Consider the following 22433-nt stretch of genomic DNA (forward strand, 5'->3'; position numbering starts at 1 on the left):
TTAGGGAACATATGTTAAAAATGACTCACAATTCTCCCATTTACCTTCATTCAGAAAACATTTGGGGAGCTTATGCTATGTGCTGGGCCCTATGCCGGGTGCTGGGGATACAAAGAGGAGCAGGCTAATTCCTGGAGATGCTCACCATCTCAGGAAGGAGACAGCCAGGGGAAACTGCTAAGTATAGCCCCATATGTGTGCCAGAAAAGGGTGCTATACAAAATACTTTGAGTACACAGAGATCCGTGGGATTAATTTTGCCTGGGGGCAGTCAGGAAGAACTTGACAGAAGGGAGGACTCTAGAACCGGACTTGAGGAATGAGTAGGAATTCATCAGACAGTGAGAGCGGAAAGGCAGTGCAAGTGGAGGGAACAGCATGCACAAAAGGAGTGGCATTGGCAGGAAATGCAAGTTTTTTCTTTGTGGCTGGAGAAAGAGCAGGTGGAGGTGTGGCAGGAGATGAAGTAGGATAGACTGGGAGGGGGCATGTCTGAAGGATCTGGGCGGCCAGAAGGAATTTGGGCTTTCTGCCACAGCCCAGAAGGAGTCACTGAAAGCTTTTAAGGAAACCAGCAAAACAATCATAGTGTACATGGAAAGGTCCCTCCAGCGTGGCAGCCGTGCACAGGGCCAGCTGGGGCAGGAGAGGCCCCATGCTGGGAGCGGATGGCAGCCTGAATCTATGAATGTGAGTTGCAAGAGTCTATAGGACAGATGATGAGGGCATGAGACAGGGCAGAGGAGATGGGCATGGAGAAGGAGGGCCAGGCTTGAGAATTAGAAGAGGTCACAGTGACAGGATTTGGTGCCTGACAGAAATGGAGGGAGAGGAAGAGTTGAAGAGATCCCGAGGTTTCTCTGGGTGAAAGAAAGGTGGTCTCATTCGTTAGAGGACACAGAAGGAAGAGGAGGTGGGAGTCGAATGAGGACAGCTGAGTGCATCTTGCGATTGATGTGCCTAGGTAGCATGGATACCTACAAGGTGTCCAATAACAGCTTCTCATCCTGCCATTGAAAACTGGTATAAGTCAGTGGCTGAAAGCCAGGGCTCTGGAGTGATAAATCTAGGTTCTCCTATTTTCTATTTATGCAACCTTGAATAAGTTGTGTTGCTTCCCTAACCTGGTCTGTAAAATCAGACCTTTAGAGGTTGGTCAATGGGTACAAAGTTACAGTTAGATATAAGAGGAATAGGTTCTGGTATTTTATTGTACAGTAGAGTGACTGCACATAACATGTTATGTACTTCAAAATTGCTATAAGAGAACATTTTGAACATTTTCACCACAAAAAAATGATAGTTGTTTGAGGTGATACGCTAGGTACCCTCATTTTAACATGATAGAATATTTACATGTATTGAAACATCACATGACACATTGCAAATATGTATAATGATTATGTGTCAATTAAAAATCAGACTTGAAGAAGTAAAATACAATGAAGCTTAACTGAGAAACTGGATGCAAAGCACTCAGCACAGTTCCTGGCACACAGTAAGCACCCTCCAAAATGTTCGTCGTTATGATTTATGAGGTAGAGATTGGGAGTCATAAAGCACAGTGTTGCTGATTGAAGCCATTAGCTTTCCCTAATGGAGAGTATGGTGAGAAGAAAGCTAAAGCAGAGGGTGAAAAGGAAGCCAAGGAAGCAGCTCCGGGGAAGAACAACACTTAGGAACTGGCAATATCAGATGGCCCAGATAGATAGACCAGAGAAGAAAGAACTGCCAGAGAGCTGGAGACACCCAGGTGACTGGGGAAGGGAGGTCCCAGAAGCCAAGTTGCTGAAAGAGGTCATCGATATAATCAAATGCTGCAACAAAGATCAGATAAAGGGTGACAGTCTACTAGAGCTAGCAATTGCCCCCCCCCCCCCCCCGTGCCTGCAAAATGTTCATGGAACAATGAAATTACAAGATAATGCACGTTTCCCATGAACTGTTAAAAGCTCTCTCATGTGTGTGCAGTTCTGGCAAAGGTCACAAATACCATGGATGGTTTCAACCCTAGTTGTGTTCCTACATGTATGCATGCACACTGCAGACTCCTGCAGTCAGTGGGAGGGGTGTGCGTTTAGGTTTGCTTTCCTATCAGTTTGCCCTGAGCTCTCCACTCTCTGTCCCACTCCCCTCCCTGGCATGTCAATGATCGAAGTTTGGTGGTGGTGGTGGGGCTTATGGCTGTGGAATCATATGAAGCTAAAAGCTAACAGGCTCCATCTAGATTGAGTCTACACAATTTGGCCTCAGCAAAACTTATTTCAATTGTCACAAAGGTAGGTATATGATACATTTCTATATATCAAAAAGAAAAAAAAAACACAACCCTTTCTTGAATAACGTGAAAAATTCCATCTTACCTAAGACAGTGAGGGAAACCCCTCGATAAAAGGCCAGGAACCCTTCCTGTTGATAAATAGTAGAAAAAGCATGGAGGAGCCCCCTGTAAGATGGTTCCAGGATATTCTGAACCATCAACCGGGTTTTGATGAGGTCTGTAGGATATGTCACAATGGTGGAAACCATGCCTGCGAGACTCCCAGCCATGATGGAACTCCACTGGGAAATATGGCCTAGATCATCCGTGAACAGCACGACAAACCTGGGAGAAAATAGGGATAAAGCCCAAAGGAATCAGCTACTGGTTGTGTCCAAGTGTTCTATGCTACTCCTAAAAATATTTTCCAGGATTGGAAGTGCTTTGCAAGCGAAGACTATTATAGTACTGTATGAGGGTTCTTGACAAAGGTCATGGAAAATACATACTATAAAAATATGCATGGATTTAAAACGTTTTTGCACCAAAGTAAACTTCTCTTTTGCTTTCTTTTTTTTTTCATGAGCTTTTGAAGTCTCCTCATACTAGTATTAATGAATAACACATTTAAATGCTACTATATTTATATCATGCTGTCCAACCTTCTTCTATCTCCCCCAAGTCCTTCCCACTTTACTTTAAGCATTTCCCTCTTTTATCTGTATAAACGTCAACCTTGGCTTGCCTGTGGGATGTAGATACACAGAAGTACTTGGTCAGTACCAAGTTGCAATGCATTCTTTTTTGTTTCATTGAAACATGGAAAGAATGAAATTTTTTAAGACACTGATTCTGAACATTCCAATCATTGAGTTTCAAAAATGTATTGGTTTAATGGTTATAAGAGGCCAGCCTCATTTAGTTAGCCCCCCAAAATGACAACTACAAACAATAACAAGATACTATTTCTCACGCGGTAGACTGGCAAAGATTAAAAAGCCTGATACTATCAAGTGATAGTGAGGATATGTAAAAATGAATTCTCACCCACTGCTGGCAGAAATGTAAATTGGTACGACCACTTTGTAGTAGCTAGTAAAATTGTAAAACAAAACAAACTAAAACACCTACCTTTATGCAAGCAATTCCATTTCTAGGTGTACACCCTAGAGAAATTCTTGCATGTGTACACATGGAAACATATACAGCATTGTCAGTAAGCATGAAAAATGCGAACAACTTAAATGTCCATTGCAGGGGGAAAGAATACATTGCAGTATCATCATACAATGGATATTATCTGGTTAAAATGAATGAGCACAGGCCTATATATTGACATGGATAAATCACAAAAGCATAATATCTAGTGAAAACCGCAACCTACAGAGTGATCTACTGTGTATGAAAATCTCTAACTTAGAAGAAACTCATTCTGGAGGGCTGATGCTGTGGTGTAGTGGATTAAAGCCCTGACCTTCGGTGTCGGCATCCCATATGGGTGCTGGCTTGAGTCCTAGCTGATCTACTTCCGATCCAGCTCTCTGCTATGGCCTGGGAAAGCAGTAGAAGATGGCCCAAGTCCTTGGGCCCCTGCACCCACATAAGAGACTTGGAAGAAGCTCCTGGCTTCAGATCAGCTTAGCTCTGGCTGTTTTGGCCATTTGGGGAGCGAACCAGTGGAAGGGAGACCCCTTTCTTTTGTCTCTACTTCTCTCTGTAACTCTTTCAAATAAATAAAATAAATCTTTTAAAAAAATGCATTCTGCAAACAGTATTATCAATGGATAGACACAGATAAAAATACACATGAAGAAATATAAAAATAGACCCCTGGGAAAGTAGAGAAGAGATGAGACTGGGCTTTACCTATAATGTTTTATTTCTTGTATTAAAATAAAAGATATTTGAAGTATCTTTCATACTGTCTACCTTTCACGCTGTCAAATTTGGGATGTAGGTATGTGAGTTTTTCTCATCTAGTCTGTGTTGCTCTTTTTACAATTTCACCAAAAATGGCTTGGGGGGGAGTACTTTCCCAAATGGAAAATGGAAACCACTCTGTTACAATTCCTCCTTTCAGAAGCAGGGCATCCCTAGTCACAAGAGCCTGCTGGGCAGAAATCATTCTAAGGGGATTCTTCTCAAGTTCCCTTGCCAGGAAGTAAAGGAATTTTACTCCTTCTTGCTCATGAGAACAAAATCCAAGAGGGTTCAGAAACGAGGGAAAATAAGAACAGCATTTGTCAGAGAGTAGGGGTAGGGAGAGGAGGAGAGGAACAGTGACAGTTTGGACTAAAACATAAGTCAACAGAGCTGGGCCAAACAGAAGTATTTCATCTTTTGAAAAATGGGAACACTGCCAGTTCTTTGGCTTTCAAACCTCTGGTAAAGAGGTGCATTTCCTGTTCCTTCAGCTGTCAGCAGGCCTGGATCATCTGAAGGATAACAGTGAGTAGTCTGGGGGCTGGTGCTGTGGCGCAGCGGGTTAATGCCCTGGCCTGAAGCGCCGGCATCCCATATGGGTGACAGTTCAAGACCTGGCTGCTCCACTTCTGATCTAGCTCTCTGCTGTGGCCTAGGAAAGCAGTAGAAGATGGCCCAAGTGCTTGGGCCCCTGCAACCCAGAGGGAGCTCCTGGCTCCTGGCTTTGGACCAGTGCAGCTCTGGCCATAGCTGCAAATTGGGGAGTGAACCATCAGATGGAAGACCTCTCTCTCTCTCTGCCTCTCCTCTCTCTGTGTAACTCTTTCAAATAAATAATAAATAAATCTTTAAAAAAAGTGAGTAGTCAAGTGAAGCCATCTGAAGCATCCTAGGACAGCTTTGTTTTTTTTTTTTGTTTTTGTTTTTTTTTTTTTTTTTGTTCCTAGACACTCTGCATCAAAACCATTTCCTTCAAGCTGTAGGAGAATCTTGACTTCACTTTGTCATCCTACCTCAACTGTCTCAACTGGAACAGTTATTTTAGTTAACCAGCTCCTTTTTTTTTTTTTAAGATTTATTTCTTTGTTTGAAAGGCAGAGTTGCAGAGAGAGAGAGAGAGAGAGAGAGAGAGAGAGGTCTTCCATCCGCTGGTTTACTCCCCAAGTGGCCGCAACAGCTGGAGCTGTGCAGATCCGAAGCCAGAAGCCAGGAGCTTCTTCCGGGTCTCCCACGCGGGTGCAGGAGTCCAAAGACTTGGGCCATCTTCCACTGCTTTCCCAGGCCATAGCAGAGAGCTGGATTGGAAGTGGAGTAGCCGAGACTTGAACCAGCACCCATATGGGATGCCGGCACTGCAGACAGCAGCTTTACCCGCTACACCGCAGCACCAGCCTCTAACCAGCTACTTTTAAGATGCAGGTAAGTAAAGCTACCATTCTCCAGTGCCTCAGTTTTAGTGTCTGCATACTTCCTAGTTGCTCCCCGCTCCATCCCCTGGCCAGTCATATTGGAGAGGAACCTTAGGAGGTGCGCAGGAATTAAAGGAACTGCAAATGCTTGGCTGGAGGGGTGGTCTGCAGCAAGCTGGAACAACCTAGAAGGGGGAGTCTGAAGTGCTGAAAGAAATGCCATTCATTCCCCCCTTATTCCCCATTCCAGTTGGCCACTTCTAGGGCATTAGTTAATTCATGATTTGTTTACTGAATGTGCCAGGCACTGCACTAGCACTCAGCATAGGGCATAAGAGAGTTTAACAGTCCTGACAGAAGACAAGGAAGTGTGTGACAGGGGCAACTGAATGAGAAATAGGCTCTTGGCTCATTGAATGACTTGAAGTAGGAAGAACTCTATCTTGTATCAGTTTGTTTTATGAAGTAAGGTCTTATGATAAATATATGAAATAAAAGAGAAGAGTCACAGGGAATCCTTTTTTCTCAGACTCCTGCCATCTGATAAGAGACAGGACAACTAATCCTTTCCCTTAGAATCAAGGTAGGCCACTAATGACATCATCCTGGTCTCTGTATCTTTTTTTTTTTTAAAGATTTATTTATTTGAAAGGCAGAGTGGCAGACAGGGTGTATGTGTTGGGGGTGATCTTCCATCTGATGGTTCACTCCCCAAATGGCTTCAATGGCTGGGGATAGGCAAGGCCAAAGCCAGGAGTCTGGAACTCCATCTGGCTCTTCCACATGGGTACAGGGGTCCAAAGATTTGGGCCATCCTCTGATGATTTCCCAGGCACATTAGCAGGAGCTAGATCAGAAAGGGAGCAGCTGGGACTCAAACTAGTGCCCATGTAGGATGCTAGTGTCCTAGGTGGTGGCCTAACCTGCTGCACCACTATGCCAGCTCTATGGTATCTATATCTTAAACTCTTGTCTGATTGGGTGGAGCACCAGTGTTTCCAAGCCTGCTCCTCCTCACCCCCCCACATCCATGTACTGAGCTTTTTCCAGGGAGAGGGGATAAGCTACCCTTCCTTTCAGTCACTGCAGATATTACAAACACCCTGGGTATATGTGATCAGAACTGCCAACATTTCAACCTAGCACAGGTTAGCAGCCAAGGCAGCCAAACACAAACTCAAGAAGGTTATGCAATAAGGAAATGGTGTTGATTATGAACAATTTCAGAGCTTCAGGGACCCAAAGCTATGTTTACACACGGATAGACAAGAAGTTGTGGAATAAAGTTGGGGGGAGGTGTGTTTTCTATTTGATGCATTTGAAAGCCACCTATTGTGTCAGGTAATAATTATTACAAGATCCCAGCTTCCCCTAACCTGTGTCTGTCTGTCTCTATTTCAAATAAATCAATCTTTTTTTAAAAAGGCCTTAGCTCCCCAGTAGACTACTGAGTGGACCTTGATCATGAATCCAAGTAAGCGGACATTTCAGCAGCGCAGTGGTAGAGAGAGTTCCGCACTAAGGAGCCAGCAGACCTGGATTGAAGTTCCAGCTCTGCCATTAGTTGTATTCACGGACAAGGCATTTAACCACTCCATTCCCTGATCACGTGGGATGTAGATGCTTTGCTCAAACTCAAGATCATAAGCTGTCCCATTACCCACAGCCAAGTTGCAAATGCAGGGTCAGGCAAGAGTACAAATGAATTAGTATAATGATAAACCAAGAATATCATTTTTTGTTGCAAGGAAAGCACTTTGTTTCCTAACTATGCTTTGCCACTCACTGAAATACTTGCTTTTTGTTTCCAGAGAGAAAATAATCCTGCAGGAAAACAATTTATTAGCAAACCTAGCTAAGGTCACTTTTGGTTCTTCCTCTTCCACACATCTCCTCTTTTCCCCTCTCACTGTCATCAGCCTGTTTCAGGTACCTTCTGTTGCCACATGGACTAGTGTAACAGGTTCCTAACTGGTCCTACCACCCCCAATCTTCCTCCTCTCTAGTCATCCTATCCTGCTATCATGTGACACTAATTCCCTTGAATTGCTTTAATCACAGTTACCCCGCCCTCTCCTTGCAAAAAAAAAAAAAAAAAAAAAAGAAAGAAAATCTCCCACAGCTACCCTTGCATACCAAGTCAAGTCTAAACTTCTTTAAGCTGAACCCCCAAGCTCTCATTCCAACCTGCTTTTCTGGCTGTATTTCCAGTCATGCCACATGTCTGCCCACCTCTGTGCCCTTCCTGACACGATCTGCAATATCTTTCTCCCCATCTTTGCCTAGCAGACTCCTCCTATTCATTCTCCCAAGGCCAAGCCAACATTTGTTTTTTCTCCTCTGTGAAGCCTGCACACTTCCTCCTCTTCATCCCTCATCAGAAATGTAAACTGCCATAGCATTTCATCCATGGCAAACAAGGTAGCACGGGTCTATTCTTGTGGGTACACTGTTTTTATTCCTCTATTCCCCTGTTAGCTCCTGGGGGCACTGGGATTGTGCCCCTTTCATCCCTGCAATGCCCTGAGCATCGTGCACACACTGGGTACCTCATGTAGCTTAATGAAATTCATGTCAAATGAATACAGAGAGGAAGGCAGAGTGATGCAATAGAAACAATCTAAGCTTTGGAGTCAAGGCCAGGTGGTGGAGCTCAGCTCAGCCACAGAGGAGTTGCGTGAGTGGTCTGAGCCCAGTTCTGCTTTGGACCTCACAGGGCAGGAAGCAGAGTTGTAGAAATCAAACGAGGTATATCTATTAGTTGGCTAGCAGAACGGCTAGGGCACTTCAACCAGCCTGTTTAGCTCTTCCCCCACACCCACACACATTCTATTCCATCCAAAGGGAGATTTGCATACCACTTTGTGGAGAACAGGGTGAAGCAGGGAGGAAGTCAGAGGACAACTGGTCACAGACTGCCAGGGCAAGGGAGAAGAGCCTTGACACAAATACCACGTGACCCTACCCATGAGTCTCTCTCCAGAAGAGAGAGAAGGGGATGCCACTCCCAGGCAGAGACACAATGAGTGCTGGCCTAGAGCGCTCAGTGATCAGGATGATGCCGTTCAGCTTGCCAGCTGCCAAGAGGCCTTATCAGCTCTGGTCTTCCAAGTGAGTGTCAAGGCAAAATGCTCTGTTAGCCACCAAGGCTGAGCTCTGTGGTCAAGATAGAGCGCATCTATCTGCCCAGCAGCTGTGAGCTGTTTGTCTAATTCAGAGCCAAGGCCAATCTCCAGAGTTGGCACAGTGCCCCGGGAGTGAGAGACCCAGGGACCGTCAGCCCTCACAGACAGCTACTTCCTGTTCCGGAAATGCCATCCCTAGCCTTCCTACTTTGATGCATCTTATCTAGCTCCAACGCATTTCTTTCCCCAAGGAGCAGCTGTGGATGTGGATGTCCAAAGGTACGAAAAGCTCAAAGAGAGTCCGGGTGGGCAGCTGGGAGCAGGGTGATGTCATAGGCTGGAGGGGCTGCTTGTAGCTTGGAGAGGGGAGTCTGCAGCCCCTGGTTTGGTCCTCGAGTTTAGGTTGGGAGAGTGAGTGGGCACAATCTGGTGGCCTCCCTGGGGTAATAAGGCTTGGGCCATTTCCCCTTACCAAGCACTTTTCTTCTTGGGGCATTGGTTACGCATAGCTCTACACACACACACACACACACACACACGCTTTTTCAAAAGGGTCTCTTTCCACCTAAGCCGGCCAAAGAACATTTCCCAAGTTGGGGGACGGTGGGCATGGTCTCAGGAGTCATCCCTATGGAGAAGTCTTCATTCCTTTGCCCCATACCTCCTCGCGTTCCATTCCACCTCCTCGCCCCATGCAACCTAGCGAGCCTCTCAGGGCCAGGCTGTGTGCGGTTTGTAGGGCATGAATCCCAAGACAACATCAAAGAACAAAAAACTGGGGGACTGCACTTTAGGGGCCTCCTGGCCCAACTGCTGCAAGGGGCTCCCACGTGACCCGGAAGGGGCCGTCCCCACCACAGGGCCCCGACTCAGGGCGACTTCCCAACTTCCCGGCTTCCCGGCTCTTACTTGCGGTAGGCAGCGAGCTGCACGGCACTGCAGGGGAAGAGGCGCAGGCACGCCACCGCGTTCCCCTTCCACAGGGCCCGGGGCCCCTCGGCCCGCCACACCCGGCGCCCTGTGGCCCACGGCCCCCGGGCGCGGCCTCGCGCGACGCCGACCTGGGCCAGCACGGTAGCGAGCTCCAGGGGCGCGGTGAGGCTGAGGCTGAGCGCGCCCGCCAGGCCGGCGCACAGCAGCCGCTGGCTGCCGGTCAGCCGCACGTCCCGCCTCCACGTTGCCATCCGGCCCCGGCCCGGCCCGGCACCCCGCGCGCGCCTCGGGCCCGAGACTCTGCGGCCATCGGCGGCGAGGGCGGGCCAGGCCCCGCCCGGCGTGGGGCGGGCCCGCGGGAGGGACTGGGAACCCGGTTCACGCCCGAGCTGGGCCGCGGGGGCTGGAGGTGGGGTGGAGGGCCGACCGCGCGGGCTCTGAGGCCGCGCCGCGGTACCGTGGGTCTGCTTCTCAGCTGCCAAGGCTCGACTTTTCGACTTTGAGTTCGGAAAGAGTCACCACGTTCTCTCCAAGGCCCAGCCAGGTAGACTTCTTGTGTCCTAGGTGTTCAGTGCTCCTCTTCTCTTTTGCCCTCTTATTCCCTCTGCTCAAAGAAAAAACCTTGCGGCTTTCTCAGTGCGGTACAGAAAATCCTTCCGTAACAACTACAGCTGCTGCCTCTCACGCACTTGTGAAGTACAGGGCCTTGCATATATTATCTCAGTTAATCCTCAACACTGTGGGCAAGTCTTCCTTTGGAGAAGCTGAAGGTGTAGTGGCTAGAACTGGATTCTGGAACTTGCCTTAGAGTCTTGGTTCTGCAGTTTACCAGCTGTGTGATCTTTGGGAAGTCATTCAACCTCTCTGTGCCTCAGATCATGGTTTCTTCCCTGTTGGCGCGGCTGTAAGGATTAAGTGAACAGAGACTGGTAGAGGTAAGCAGTATGTATGTGTTATGATTAGATATCATTTTACAGAAGAGGAAACCAAGACATAGAAATTGGCTCGCTCCAGATCACACAGCTACTACAAAGCAGAGTAGCATCCAGTACAGGCTACACTCCATGTGTGGCATACATGCCCTCTGGGGCTGCAGAGTGTAACTCCAGTAGGGGCATTTGCAGTGCCTCTGTTAGCTAAGAGGACCATAGGCACAAAGAAGGGCCAAGAGTGACTTGACCAGAATCAAAAGCTTTTTTTTTTTAAGATTTTATTTATTTACCTCAGAGACAGAGTTACAGACAGAGAGGGAGAGATAACAGAAAGGTCCATCCGCTGGTTCACTCCCCAAATGGCCACAACAGCTGGAGCTGGGGCAGTCCAAAGCCAGGAGCCAGGAGCTTCTTCTGGGTCTCCCACATGGGTGCAGGGGCCCAAGGACTTGGGCCGTCTTCTACTGCTTTCCCAGGCCATAGCAGAGAGCTGGATTGGAAGGAGAGCAGCCAGGATTAGAACTGGTGCCCATATGGGATGCTGGCACTGCAGGCAGAGGCTTAGCCCACTAAACCACAGTGTCGGCCCCCAGAAGGAAGGCTTTTTAAATAAGATTAAAAAAATTTTATTATTTATTTATTTGAAAGAGTTACAGAAAGAGAGAGCGAGCTCTTCCATGCAGTGGTTCGCTTCCCAAATGGCCACATCGGCCAGGGCTGAGCCCAACCAAAGCCCGGAACCAAGAGCTTCATCAGGGTCTCCCGTGTGGGGGCAGGGGCTCAAGGACTTGGGCCATCGTCTGCTTTCCCCAGGCACATAAGCAGGGAGCTGGACTGGAAATGGAGCAGCTAGGACCGGCACCCATATGAGATGCTAGCGTCACAGCGGGCAGCTTTAACCCTTACACTACAACACTGGCCCCTATTATGTATTTTTTTTTTTTTTTTGACAGGCAGAGTTAGTGAGCGAGAGAGAGAGAGACAGAGAGAAAGGTCTTCCTTTTCCTTTTCATCCCCCAAATGGCTGCTACGGCTGGTGCTGTGCCGATCTGAAGGCAGGAGCCAGGTGCTTCTCCTGGTCTCCCATGGGGCACAGGGCCCAAGCACTTGGGCCATCCTCCACTGCCCTCCCGGGCCATAGCAGAGAGCTGGACTGGAAGAGGAGCAACCGGGACAGAATCCAGTGCCCCGACCGGGACTAGAACCCGGTGTGCTGACGCCGCAGGCGGAGGATTAGCCTAGTGAGCCACGGCGCCGGCCCCCATTATATTTTTAAAATTGCATTTTCCTATCTCTTTAAAAAACATTTCAATAGTAGTGAGTACAAAGAAAGGAATTGTCAGTAGTCATGAGGTTGAGCAAGACATCTCAGGTACATAGTTGCTTATAGTTATTTTCCACATTTACTAACAGACAATGATAAAGGAGCCTTTTTTTAACTTAAGCATGTTTTTTATTTGCCACAATAATTGTACATACTCATGGGGTATGGTGTGGTGTTTCGACACATATATGCAATGGCCAATGATCAAATTAGTGTGATTAACATAACCATTACCTTAAACATTTGCAGTAATTTATTGTATATTTCAGATTAGCTGGAAGAAAGGATTTTGAATGGTTCCAACACAGGGAAATGAAGGAACCTTTTTAAAAAGGCATTGCAGGGGCCGGCACTGTGGCGTAGCGAGTAAAGCCACCGCCTGCAGTGCCTGCATCCTGTATGGGCGCTGGTTCAAGTCTCAGCTGCTCCACTTCCGATCCAGCTCTCTGCTATGGCCTGGGAGAGCAGTAGAAGATGGCCCAAGTGCTTGGGCCCTCTGTACCCATGTGGGAAACCCAGAAGAAGCTCTTGGCTCCTGCCTTTGGATCGGTGCAGCTCTGGCCATTGCAGTCAATTGGGGAGTGAACCAGCGGATGGAAGACTCTCTCTCTCTCTCTCCTTCTCTCTGTGTGTAACTCTGACTTTCAAATAATAAATAAGTTTTTTAAAAAGGCATTGCAGGCTTTTGATTAGAAGAATTTTTTCTAGTTACAGAAGCCTTGTTCTGCACTCAGCAACTGGGGGATGTTTATTTTTCTTTCCTTTTTTCCTTTTAGAGTTATTTTATTTATTTGAAAGACAGAGTTACAGAGAGATGTAGAGCCAGAAAGAGAGAGAGGTCTTCCATCTGCTGGTTCACTCTCCAATTGGCTGCAATGGCCAGAGCTGAGCCCATCTGAAGCCAGGAGCTTCTTCTGAGTCTCCCACACAGGTGCAGGGGCCCAAGACTTGGGTCATCTTCCACTGCTTTCCCAGGCCATAACAGAGAGCTGGATCGGAAGTGGAGCAGCCGGGACTTGAACCGTCGTCCCTATGGGATGCTGGCACTGCAGGCCAGGGCTTTAACCCGCTGCGCCACAGTACCGGCCCCAGGATGCTTATTTTTCGTGTTTTGTGAATTCTTTTTTGCAGAAAGCTCATTTTATGGCTATGGGAAGTAGGGTAAAATAGATTTCTGACTCTGAAGACCAGACTTTAAAAGGGATTTTAACTGGAGTTTGAGGACTATAGTAAGGAAAACTCTAGGTACCAGCTCTGTGCTAAAGAACTCTATTAGACAACAGGACTAAATCCTAAGGCTCCTTGTGGGAGCTCCACTCTGGGACTGGAACAGTTGATACAATAACCCATTGTATGCAGACTGGATCAACTGAGCTGTGTTGTTCTGTTTTGCTTTAAGGCAACCCATATGACAGCTTCAACTGTAGCATCTTGGGAACTGGGTATGCCTTTTTGTCAAGCCCTGCTGTTCTTTTTTCTTTAGCACAAGTAAGATTTTCATGTGAGCCAGAGGCAGGCAGAGCCATGTTAGTCTTTGTGGGGAGCAAACCGGACTAGACTGAGTTACTGGAATTAAGACTTATTCTATGCATCTGCTCTCCCACAATATGGCGCTGGGAGAGAAGTAAACAGCTTTTACACAGCTGCCTCCAGTTCAACCAATAAACTGTAGGACTTGCTCCTGATTGGAGGAGAGCAGCGTACTCGGCGTGTGGGCAGCCGAGTTGGGATTGGCAGAGGAGGACTATAAAGGAGGAGAGAGACGGCATGCACCGGGAACATCTAAGGGGAACATCTAAGGGAACCTGTGCAGCCCCCGAGAGAGCCGGCCGGCGGTGTGCCGCTCCCCTGCGGAAGTGGGGAATGTGGCCAGGGGGAACTGCCCTTCCACGGAGGTGGAAGGGACAGTAGCCAACCCGGGAAGAACCAGCAGCAAACCCGGGGAGGGCCGAGCAGACGAAAGAACAGCGCAGGGTCCTGTGTCGTTCCTCCATGAAGAGGGGGAGCGACATAATGGTGCCGTGACTCGGATATGAAGCCTAGGCAGGGTTTAGTGTCGTTCCTCCACAAAGAGGGGGAGCGACAGTCTTCATACCTGTTGACCAAGAGAAAGGATGAGCTGATGGTATGTTTTTATTTAAATTTATTTATTTACTTGAAAGTCAGAGTTAGAGAGGAAGAGGCAGAGAGAGAGAGAGAGAGAGAGAGAGAGAGCTCTTCTATCTGCTGGTTCAGTCCTCAGTTGGCCACAATGGCTGGAGCTGTGCTGATCAGAAGCCAGGAGCCAGGAGGCTCTTCTGGGTGTCCCACATGAGTGCAGGGGTCCAAGGACTTGGGCCATCTTCTACTGCTTTCTCAGGCCATAGCAGACAGCTTGATCAGAAGTGGAGAAGCTGGGACTTGAACTGGCACCTATATGGGTGCCACTGTAGGTGGTGCCTTTACCCGCTATGCCAGCATGTTGGCCGCCGTGTGTTTCAACTTTGAAAGTGAAATGTGTGTTTTTGCTACAGGTACATTGAAGGGTCAAATGAATAACAGCACAGTATATCCCTGATGGCTTGTGTCTTTACAAGAGAAGGTGCTAAGGAAGTGTTGTTTATATTGGCTCAGCCAGAGTCACATGGGTTTGCTAAGCATTGGGTACACTATATATTGATCTTTGTGGGGAGCAACTCGGACTAGACTAAGGTACTGGAATTAAGACTTATTCTATGCATCTGCTCTCCCACAATATGGCGCTGGGAGAGGAGGAAACAGCTTCTACGCAGCTGTCTCTCGCCAACTTGAGTGATGACCTGCAGGAGCTGATCCTGCTCCTGATTGGAGGAGAGCAGCCTACTCGGTGTGTGGGTAGCAGAGTTGGGATTGGTGGAAGAGGACTATAAAGGAGGAGAGAGACAACATGCACCAGGAACACCTGAGGAACATCTGAGCAGCCCCCGAGAGAGCCGGCCGGTGGTGTGCCGCTCCCCCGCGGAAGTGGGGAAAGTGGCAGGGGGACCCGCCCCTCCACGGAGGTGGAAGGACCGGCAGCCAACCCGGGAAGGACCAGCAGCAAACCCGGGAAGGGACGAGCAGACAAAAGAACAGCACAGGGTCCAGTGTTGTTCCTCCGTGAAGAGGGGGAGCGACAATCTTAAACAGAAATCCCTCAGGGTATCCCATGTTTGGATTATGACTTGTAGACTCAAACTAACCTTATTGCCCCTTTTTCCTACTTGTTGAAAAGCCTGTGAAGAACATTGTGGGTTAAGGATCTTGAACTTTGGCAAATGTCCATGACATAAAATTGGGGTGCTATGTTAAAAATTAATGTATGACCAGGGGATTCCAATTCAGTCCCATCAAGGTGGCATGTACCAATGCCATCTCACTAGTCCAAGTGATCAATTTCTGTTCACAATTGATCATAATGATAGGACTAAGAGCCAAAGGGATCACATAAACAAGACTAGTGTCTGCAGATACTAACCGATAGAATAAAAAAGGGAGAGAATGATCCAACATGGGAAGAGGGATACACAGCAGACTCATAGAATGGCAGATGTCCTAAACAGCACTCTGGCCTCATAATCAGCCCTAAAGGCATGCGGATCCGGCTGAAAAGCCCATGAGAGTATTTCAGGCATGGAAAGCCAAGACACTCTGGCAAAAAAAAAAAAAAAAAAAAAACAAACCTAAATGAAAGATCTCCATGAGTGAGATCCCAGTGGAAGGAACAGGTCTTCAAAGAAGGAGGTACCTTTCTCTGAAGGGAGGAGAGAGCTTCCACTTTGACTATGACCTTGTCTAAATATGATCAGAGTCGGTGAACTCAAAAGGCTTCTATAGCCTTGGAAACTCATGACTGGAGCATAGGGAGATTACTGACGCTATAAACAGGAGTGTCAATTTGTAAAGTCAACAACAGGAGTCACTGTGCACTTACTCCTCATGTAGGATCTCTGTCCTTAATGTGTGGTACATTGTGATTTAATGCTATAACGAGTACTCAAACAGTATTTTTCACTTTGTGTTTCTATCTGGGTAAAAACTGTTGAAATCTTTACTTAATACTTAATGCACACTAAACTGATCTTCTGTATATAAAGAGAATTGAAAATGAATCTTGATGTGAATGGAAGGGGAGAGAGAGTGGGAAAGGGGAGGGTTGCGGGTGGGAGGGAAGTCATTGTGGGGGGGAAAGCCATTGTAATCCATAAGCTGTACTTTGGAAATCTATATTCATTAAATAAAAGTTAAAAAAAAAAGAAGAAAACATGAACAAGATCTGGTGACTCTTGCAGATGGAATGTTACTTCCAAATATTACTTTGTTGTTTCTTGGGTAGAGTGGCACTCTGTAGTATCACTGGCTTGGACTTTATGAAGACAACAAAAAATCACTATGTGATATCCACAGAATACTAAGTAATTGCCACCCTCATTGCCATTTTTGGAAGAATATCTGCCTCTGAAGCCTTAATTGTCCATCCATTTTATTTATTGATTTATTATTTCTTTTTCCATTGGATTATTAACATGAAGGGGGAAAATGTGAACTGTTGTGTGCTTGTTCTGTTTAGTAAACTATAGTAAAAGTGTTTCCAAAAATAAAAAAACAAAACAAAATTAATGTATGATATCTACAACACAAGAAGAGTCAGAAAATCTTAGAAGTGAGTGATGGAGAAAGGTGGCTAGCTTGATTCCAGCCAGTGAACAGCCTCCTGTCACCCTAGGCAGGCCTGAGATTTACTAACAAGTTTTGTTTTCAATATTTATTTATTTATTTGAAAGGCAGAGAGAGAGAGAGAGAATTATAGTGCTTCCATGTACAGATTCACTCCCTAAATGGCTGCAACAGGCAGAGCTGGGCCAAGCAGAAGTCAGGAGTCAGGGACTCTATCCTAGTCTCCCACATGGGTAGAATAGGGTACTTGTTGCTTGGACTTCCCAGGTATGTTTGCAGGATGCTGGATCAGAAGCTGAGCAGCCAGGACTTGAACCTGAATGAGATGCTGGTGTTACAAGTGGCAGCTTAACCTGCTGTAACACAACACAGGCCCTGACTAACACATTTATAATGCTCTAACTCCCATTGTCTGTTTCTCTTCTCTCTAACTGAAATCTTCTAACAGCACATTACCGTAGTGTAGCTTGTGAATATTTCTTAGATTATCATTTAGCTTGCTATGTTTATCTTTATGGAATGATTCCTGCTCTGCTAATTTTTCTTTTATTCTTTATTCTTATGGGATTTGGTAAATTGCAAAAACAGTATACACTTGCTATACCAAGACAAATAGTACAGCCGTGTGCTGAAGAAAGTTAAGTCCCTCTGCCTATGTTCTGAGGTAACCACAGTTAACAGCTTGGTGTGTGTGTGTGTGTGCACCTTTCCTCACTTTTTTTCATGCTCAAATCAATATTCATTTAGATGGGATTTTTCGCTCTTCACTCCCCTCTCTTCTCCCCTACCCTCCTCCTTCCTTTTTAACTCACTCTCTGTTTCCCTCCCTCTCTCTTTTTTCCTTTAAAATAAAAAATGAAATCATTTCTCTGGAAAGATGTCCCAAAACCGATAATGAAGTTTTCTTAGTGGGAGGGAAGCTGAGAGACTTGGGAACAGAGGCAGAAAGGAGGTTGAGTTTTGATTGTGTGCCCTTTTGTACTATTCCTGTTTTCTCTCTTGCCTTTTTACTACGGGCATGTATTATCAATGACAACATCCCTGTCTTCTATCGATTTTCTCTGAAGTATTTCCATCAGTGCAGTGTGTTCTGTGACACTGCCTTGCCATTAGTGAGGTGGTTTTTTTTTCAAAGATGGAAAACAACTCTTGATGGAATTATAAATGGAACAAAAGTTCAATCTTCCTTCTGTTGATATGGTGCTTATATTCCTGGAAGGCGCCGTGTACATCAACACTGCAGAAATGCTTTGTCTTTCAGGAGTAAAGCAGAGTTAGTTATTGACTCAGATCATTGTATAGAGATTTTCTATCTCCACGAATGCCTGGTGGGAACTTTGAAAGCCCTGAGTGTTGCAGGATGGTCTCGTGCATTGCAGATAGCAGAGTCCCTGGCTTTTGTCCACTGAGTGCTAGTAGAATACGCCATTGCGGGCCCCCCAACATCCAATATTCTTGTTGACAGCCACTGCTCTAATTGCTCCCCACTGTTTAGCACATTCGTTCCCCAGATGTTTGTGGAGTTGGTTCCTTTTTTCATCAGAGTTCAGCTTTGATGTTATCTCCTCTGCCAGACCTTGTCCGACCATCCAATCTGTAGTGCCCCATTCACTCTGCCACTTTGCTCTATTTCAATTTTCTGTATCGCATTTATTCCTATCCGCTATTTTTTTGAAGATTTATTTATTAGAAAGTCAGAGTTACACAGAGAGAGGAGAGGTCTTCCATCCGCTAGTTCACTCCCCAATTGGCCGCAATTGGCTGGAGCTGTGCCAATCCGAAGCCAGGAGTTTCTTCTGGGTCTCCCATGCAGGTTCAGGGGCACTTGGGCCATCTTCTACTGCTTTCCCAGGCCATAGCAGAGAGCTGGATGGGAAGTGGAGCAGCCGGGACTTGAACCGGTGACCATATGGGATACTGGCACTGCAGGCAGTGGCTTTACCCACTATGCCACAGTGCCAGCCTCCCTGTCCACTATTTTTATGTTCTGTTGTTTTGGCGTCTGTTTCTACCTATGAGGATGTGAGATCCACGAGGGAAGGGATCTTGTTTCCTGTTCACAGATGTGTTTGCATTGCCCAAAACAGTGGCTGGCAGATCGCTGGTGCCCAGTACTCATTAGTTAGATGGATGAATGAAGGGCGGAGGAAGGAATGAAAAGGAAGAAGGGAGAAAGGAAGGAAGGAAGGATGTCATGTGCTGATGCACCAGTAAAAAGACCGCATTCAAGTGTATGGAGGTTCAACATACACAGCCCCATGCTAATGTTCAGGTTGTAAAAGACTGCCTAAAATGGCTGTGGTCATTGGTAACAGATCAAGGAAAACGGGATGAGGGCACTAGGTAGTTGGTCGTGTGAATGTTGAAGTTGCTAGGATGACAGGAAAAGTTGGGACAAGGAGGACAAACTGTCAATCAAGAACTAATGAGAAAAAAAAAACTAATGAGGGCAGTCACTAGAAAGGTGAAAGAAAATTGCCCAGGATGGAGAGAGGGTGATACAACTCTATGGTGTGAGTCAAGGTGGAGCCGGAAATTTCCCTGGGAGGAGGAAGAACAAAGATCAGAATGGGCTCCAAAGAGAGTTCCAAATGCACCTCCTGACACTTCTCAAGTCATTCAGCTATGGAGAGATGAGAGGATAAGCAGCACACACCTGAAAGGGGTCAACAGAAAGCCAGGGTTGCAATTGCAGCAAGAGGAGAGATGCGGCTTGGGACTTAACTCATCACAGGTTGGGAATGCTGACCCTAACTGAACCCTGAACGTACTCTATCCTGGTGTTGTCATGCACCATGTTCTCTTACTTCTGTGTCAGCTGGTGCTGGCTGCAGCAATGAAAAGTAGCAGCAGCTGATTGTAATGACCTATGTAGCCTTTTGTTACTGGGGCACTGGGAGTGGTTTTTTGGGCATCTGCTGGGTGTTCTCCAACGCTGGCCAGAGGGCCTGGTGGGAAGGTCGCAAGACTGGACATGCATGGTGCTGAAGTTTAATGTTCCCAAACCAGACACGGGCCACATCTAGCACAATATTGCTGTGCTGCTGCAACTTTACAGATAATTTGCAAGAGATTTGTTGCGTTTAAGAGAGACTGAAGGGGCTGGTGCCGTGGCTCACTAGGCTAATCCTCCGCCTTGCGGCGCCGGCACACCGGGTTCTAGTCCCAGTCGGGGTGCCGGATTCTGTCCCGGTTGCCCCTCTTCCAGGCCAGCTCTCTGCTGTGGCCCAGGAGTGCAGTGGAGGATGGCCCAGGTGCTTGGGCCCTGCACCCCATGGGAGACCAGGAAAAGCACCTGGCTCCTGGCTCCTGCCTTCGGATGAGCGCGGTGTGCCGGCCGCGCCGGCCATTGGAGGGTGATCCAACGGCAAAAGGAAGACCTTTCTCTCTGTTTCTCTCTCTCACTGTCCACTCTGCCTGTCAAAAAAAAAAAAAAAGAGAGAGACTGAAGGGAAAGGCTGACTGACTACTAAGCCAGGCTTCGTAAGACAGCTATACTTGGGGTGGAGTGTCCCTTGCTGCCTATTTAGGTTTGGAGATTCTGAAATTCACCTTTATCAGGTGCCCTGCAGTGAGTTGCCTCAGGGCTGACTCTTGTTAACTGTTGATCACTACTCTATATCCTTCGCTGGTGCTTCCTTCTGTCCACAAATTCTAAAAAATATTACAGTGCTCTAGACTCGGTCCTTGAGCCTTTTTTGTTATTTAAACTGCTTTTCAGTCTCATGATTCTCTTTTTTTAATTTTTAATTTTTTTATTTGAAAGGGAAAGAGATTTTCCATCTGCTAATTCTCACCCCAAATGCCCACAACAGCCAGGGCTGGACCAGGCTGAAGCCAGGAATTCAACCTGGGTCTCCAACGTGGATGGCAGGGACCCAAATACTTAACTCATCACTTGCTGCTTCCCAGGGTGCACGTTAGTAGGAAGCTAGATTGGAAGTGGAAGTGGACATTCCAAGCAGTGTCTTAACTGCTGTGCCAAATGTCTGTCCCAGTCCCTGGTTTTAAATGTCATCTATGTCCTATGACTGTCATATGTGAGAGTACTTCAGAAAGGTTATGGGAAAATGGAATAAAAATATACGTTCATTTTAGTGCAAAACATTTTGAAATCCATAGTTTTTTTCATAATACACATTTCTACAAGCTTTTTGAAGGTCGCCCATATATATGATTTCAATATCTTTGCACCAAAATAAACCATCTTTTAATTCTATTTTCCATGAACATTTTGAATACTGTCATACGTTATCTCCAGCCTGCTCGTCCCTAAACTTCAGATTCTCATACCCAGACACCTTCTCAGCAACTCCACTTGACATGCCATGGGTATCTCTAGCCTAAAGTGTCTCAGACCAAACTTCTGATCTTTCCCCCAAATCTTTCCCTACCCATCTCAGCAAACACACTCTTCATTCCTTTGATAATTCAGGTCAAAAATCTTGGAGTCCTGCTTGACAGTCATGTTTTTCTTTAAAGATTTATCATCTGTCATCTACAGTATTAGAATTGAGTCTTGTGATAATTTTTTGCTTTTCATCCCTGGTTCCAGGCTCATTACTTCCACAGTTCTTCTTGTTCCCTTAATTGGTTAGAATAATGTTGGGGGCACTCTAGGCCTCAGAAACAAGCCTCAGAATACAGTCTGTCTCTGACCTTCTGCTGTCCTTCCACCTGCTTCTTTTTCTCCCCAAGGCAGGCAGTCAAAAGTCTATTCTTAAACTCTGTCACCTACTTCATCTGATAGTAGATGATAAGACCCCATTTAAAAGGGGTCCTGGCCCATGCTTGACATGAAGAATGGTGATGAATCTGGACAGACAAGTCTTGCTGGGTTTTCCCACCCAATCTTTTTTTTTTTTTTTAAGATTTTATTTATTTATTTATTTGAAAGGCAGAGTTATAGAGAGGCAGAGAGAGAGAGAGAGGTTCTCTATCCACTGGTTCATCCCCGCCTCCACGGCAGCAGCAGCTGGAGCTGGGCTGATCTGGAGCCAGGAGCCAGGAGCCAGGAGCCAGGAGCCAGGAGCCAGGAGCTTCTTCTGGATCTCTCACGTGGGTGCAGGGCCCAAGCACTTGGACCATCTTCTGTTGTTTTCCCAGGTGCATTAGCAGGCAGCTGGATTGGAAGTAGAGCAGAAGGGACTTGAACTGGTACCCATGTGGCATGCTGGCACTGCAGGCAGTGGCTTTACCCACTGTGCCTCAGCGTTGACCCCTACAAGTAATTCTATCAAGCTGTCTTTGCTTTAGGGATATCCCATCCAACTGGACCCTAGTATTCATGGAAGCTGCTCTGGGATCAGCCATACACAGGGATCTGGGGGTTCTTTTTCATTTAGTTTTCATGTGGAGGAAGCAAGAATAACTTCTTAATTTTGGACTTGACCAAATGGGTAGATGGAGACACAGTTAACTGAGATAGGGAAGAATTTTAAACTTATTGATATTGATGATTTATGAAAGTAATTTAGACTGGGGGGGGGGGCGGTGCTGTGGCTCAGCAGGTTAACAGCCTGGCCTGAAGCATCAGCATCCCTTATGGGTGCTGGTTCAAGACCTGGATGCTTCACTTCAGATCCAGTTCTCTGCTATGGGGAAGCAGTAGAAGATGGCCCAAGTCCTTAGGCCCCTGAACCCATGTGGGAGACCCGGAAGAAGTTCCTGGCTCCTGGTTTTGGATCAGCGCAGCTCTGGCTGTTGCAGCCAATTGGGGAGTGAACCAGCAGATAGAAGACCTCTCTCTCTCTCTCTCTCTCTCTCTCTCTCTCTGCCTCTCCTTCTCTCTGTGTGTAACTCTTTCAAATAAATAAATAAATATTTTAGAAAAAAGAAAGTTTGTAAAAAAGA

General features: G+C 46.6%; 1 protein-coding gene across 1 annotated transcript in view; it reads right to left on the minus strand.

Moving 5' to 3' along the window:
* The window catches only part of SLC25A43 (solute carrier family 25 member 43), a 48746-nt gene extending 38767 nt beyond the window's left edge, over positions 1-9979 (minus strand). Inside the window, exons 1-2 of the mRNA XM_008272927.4 lie at positions 9627-9979; positions 2364-2605 (exon numbers count right to left, since the gene is read on the minus strand). Of these exons, the coding sequence (XP_008271149.2) occupies positions 2364-2605; positions 9627-9901 (517 nt within the window). The 5' untranslated portion in view covers positions 9902-9979. The remainder of the gene's footprint in view (positions 1-2363; positions 2606-9626) is intronic.
* Between the last annotated feature and the right edge of the window lie 12454 nt (positions 9980-22433).

Source organism: Oryctolagus cuniculus, chromosome X, assembly GCF_964237555.1.
Source record: "Oryctolagus cuniculus chromosome X, mOryCun1.1, whole genome shotgun sequence".
In the NCBI taxonomy this organism is placed as follows: Eukaryota; Metazoa; Chordata; class Mammalia; order Lagomorpha; family Leporidae; genus Oryctolagus; species Oryctolagus cuniculus.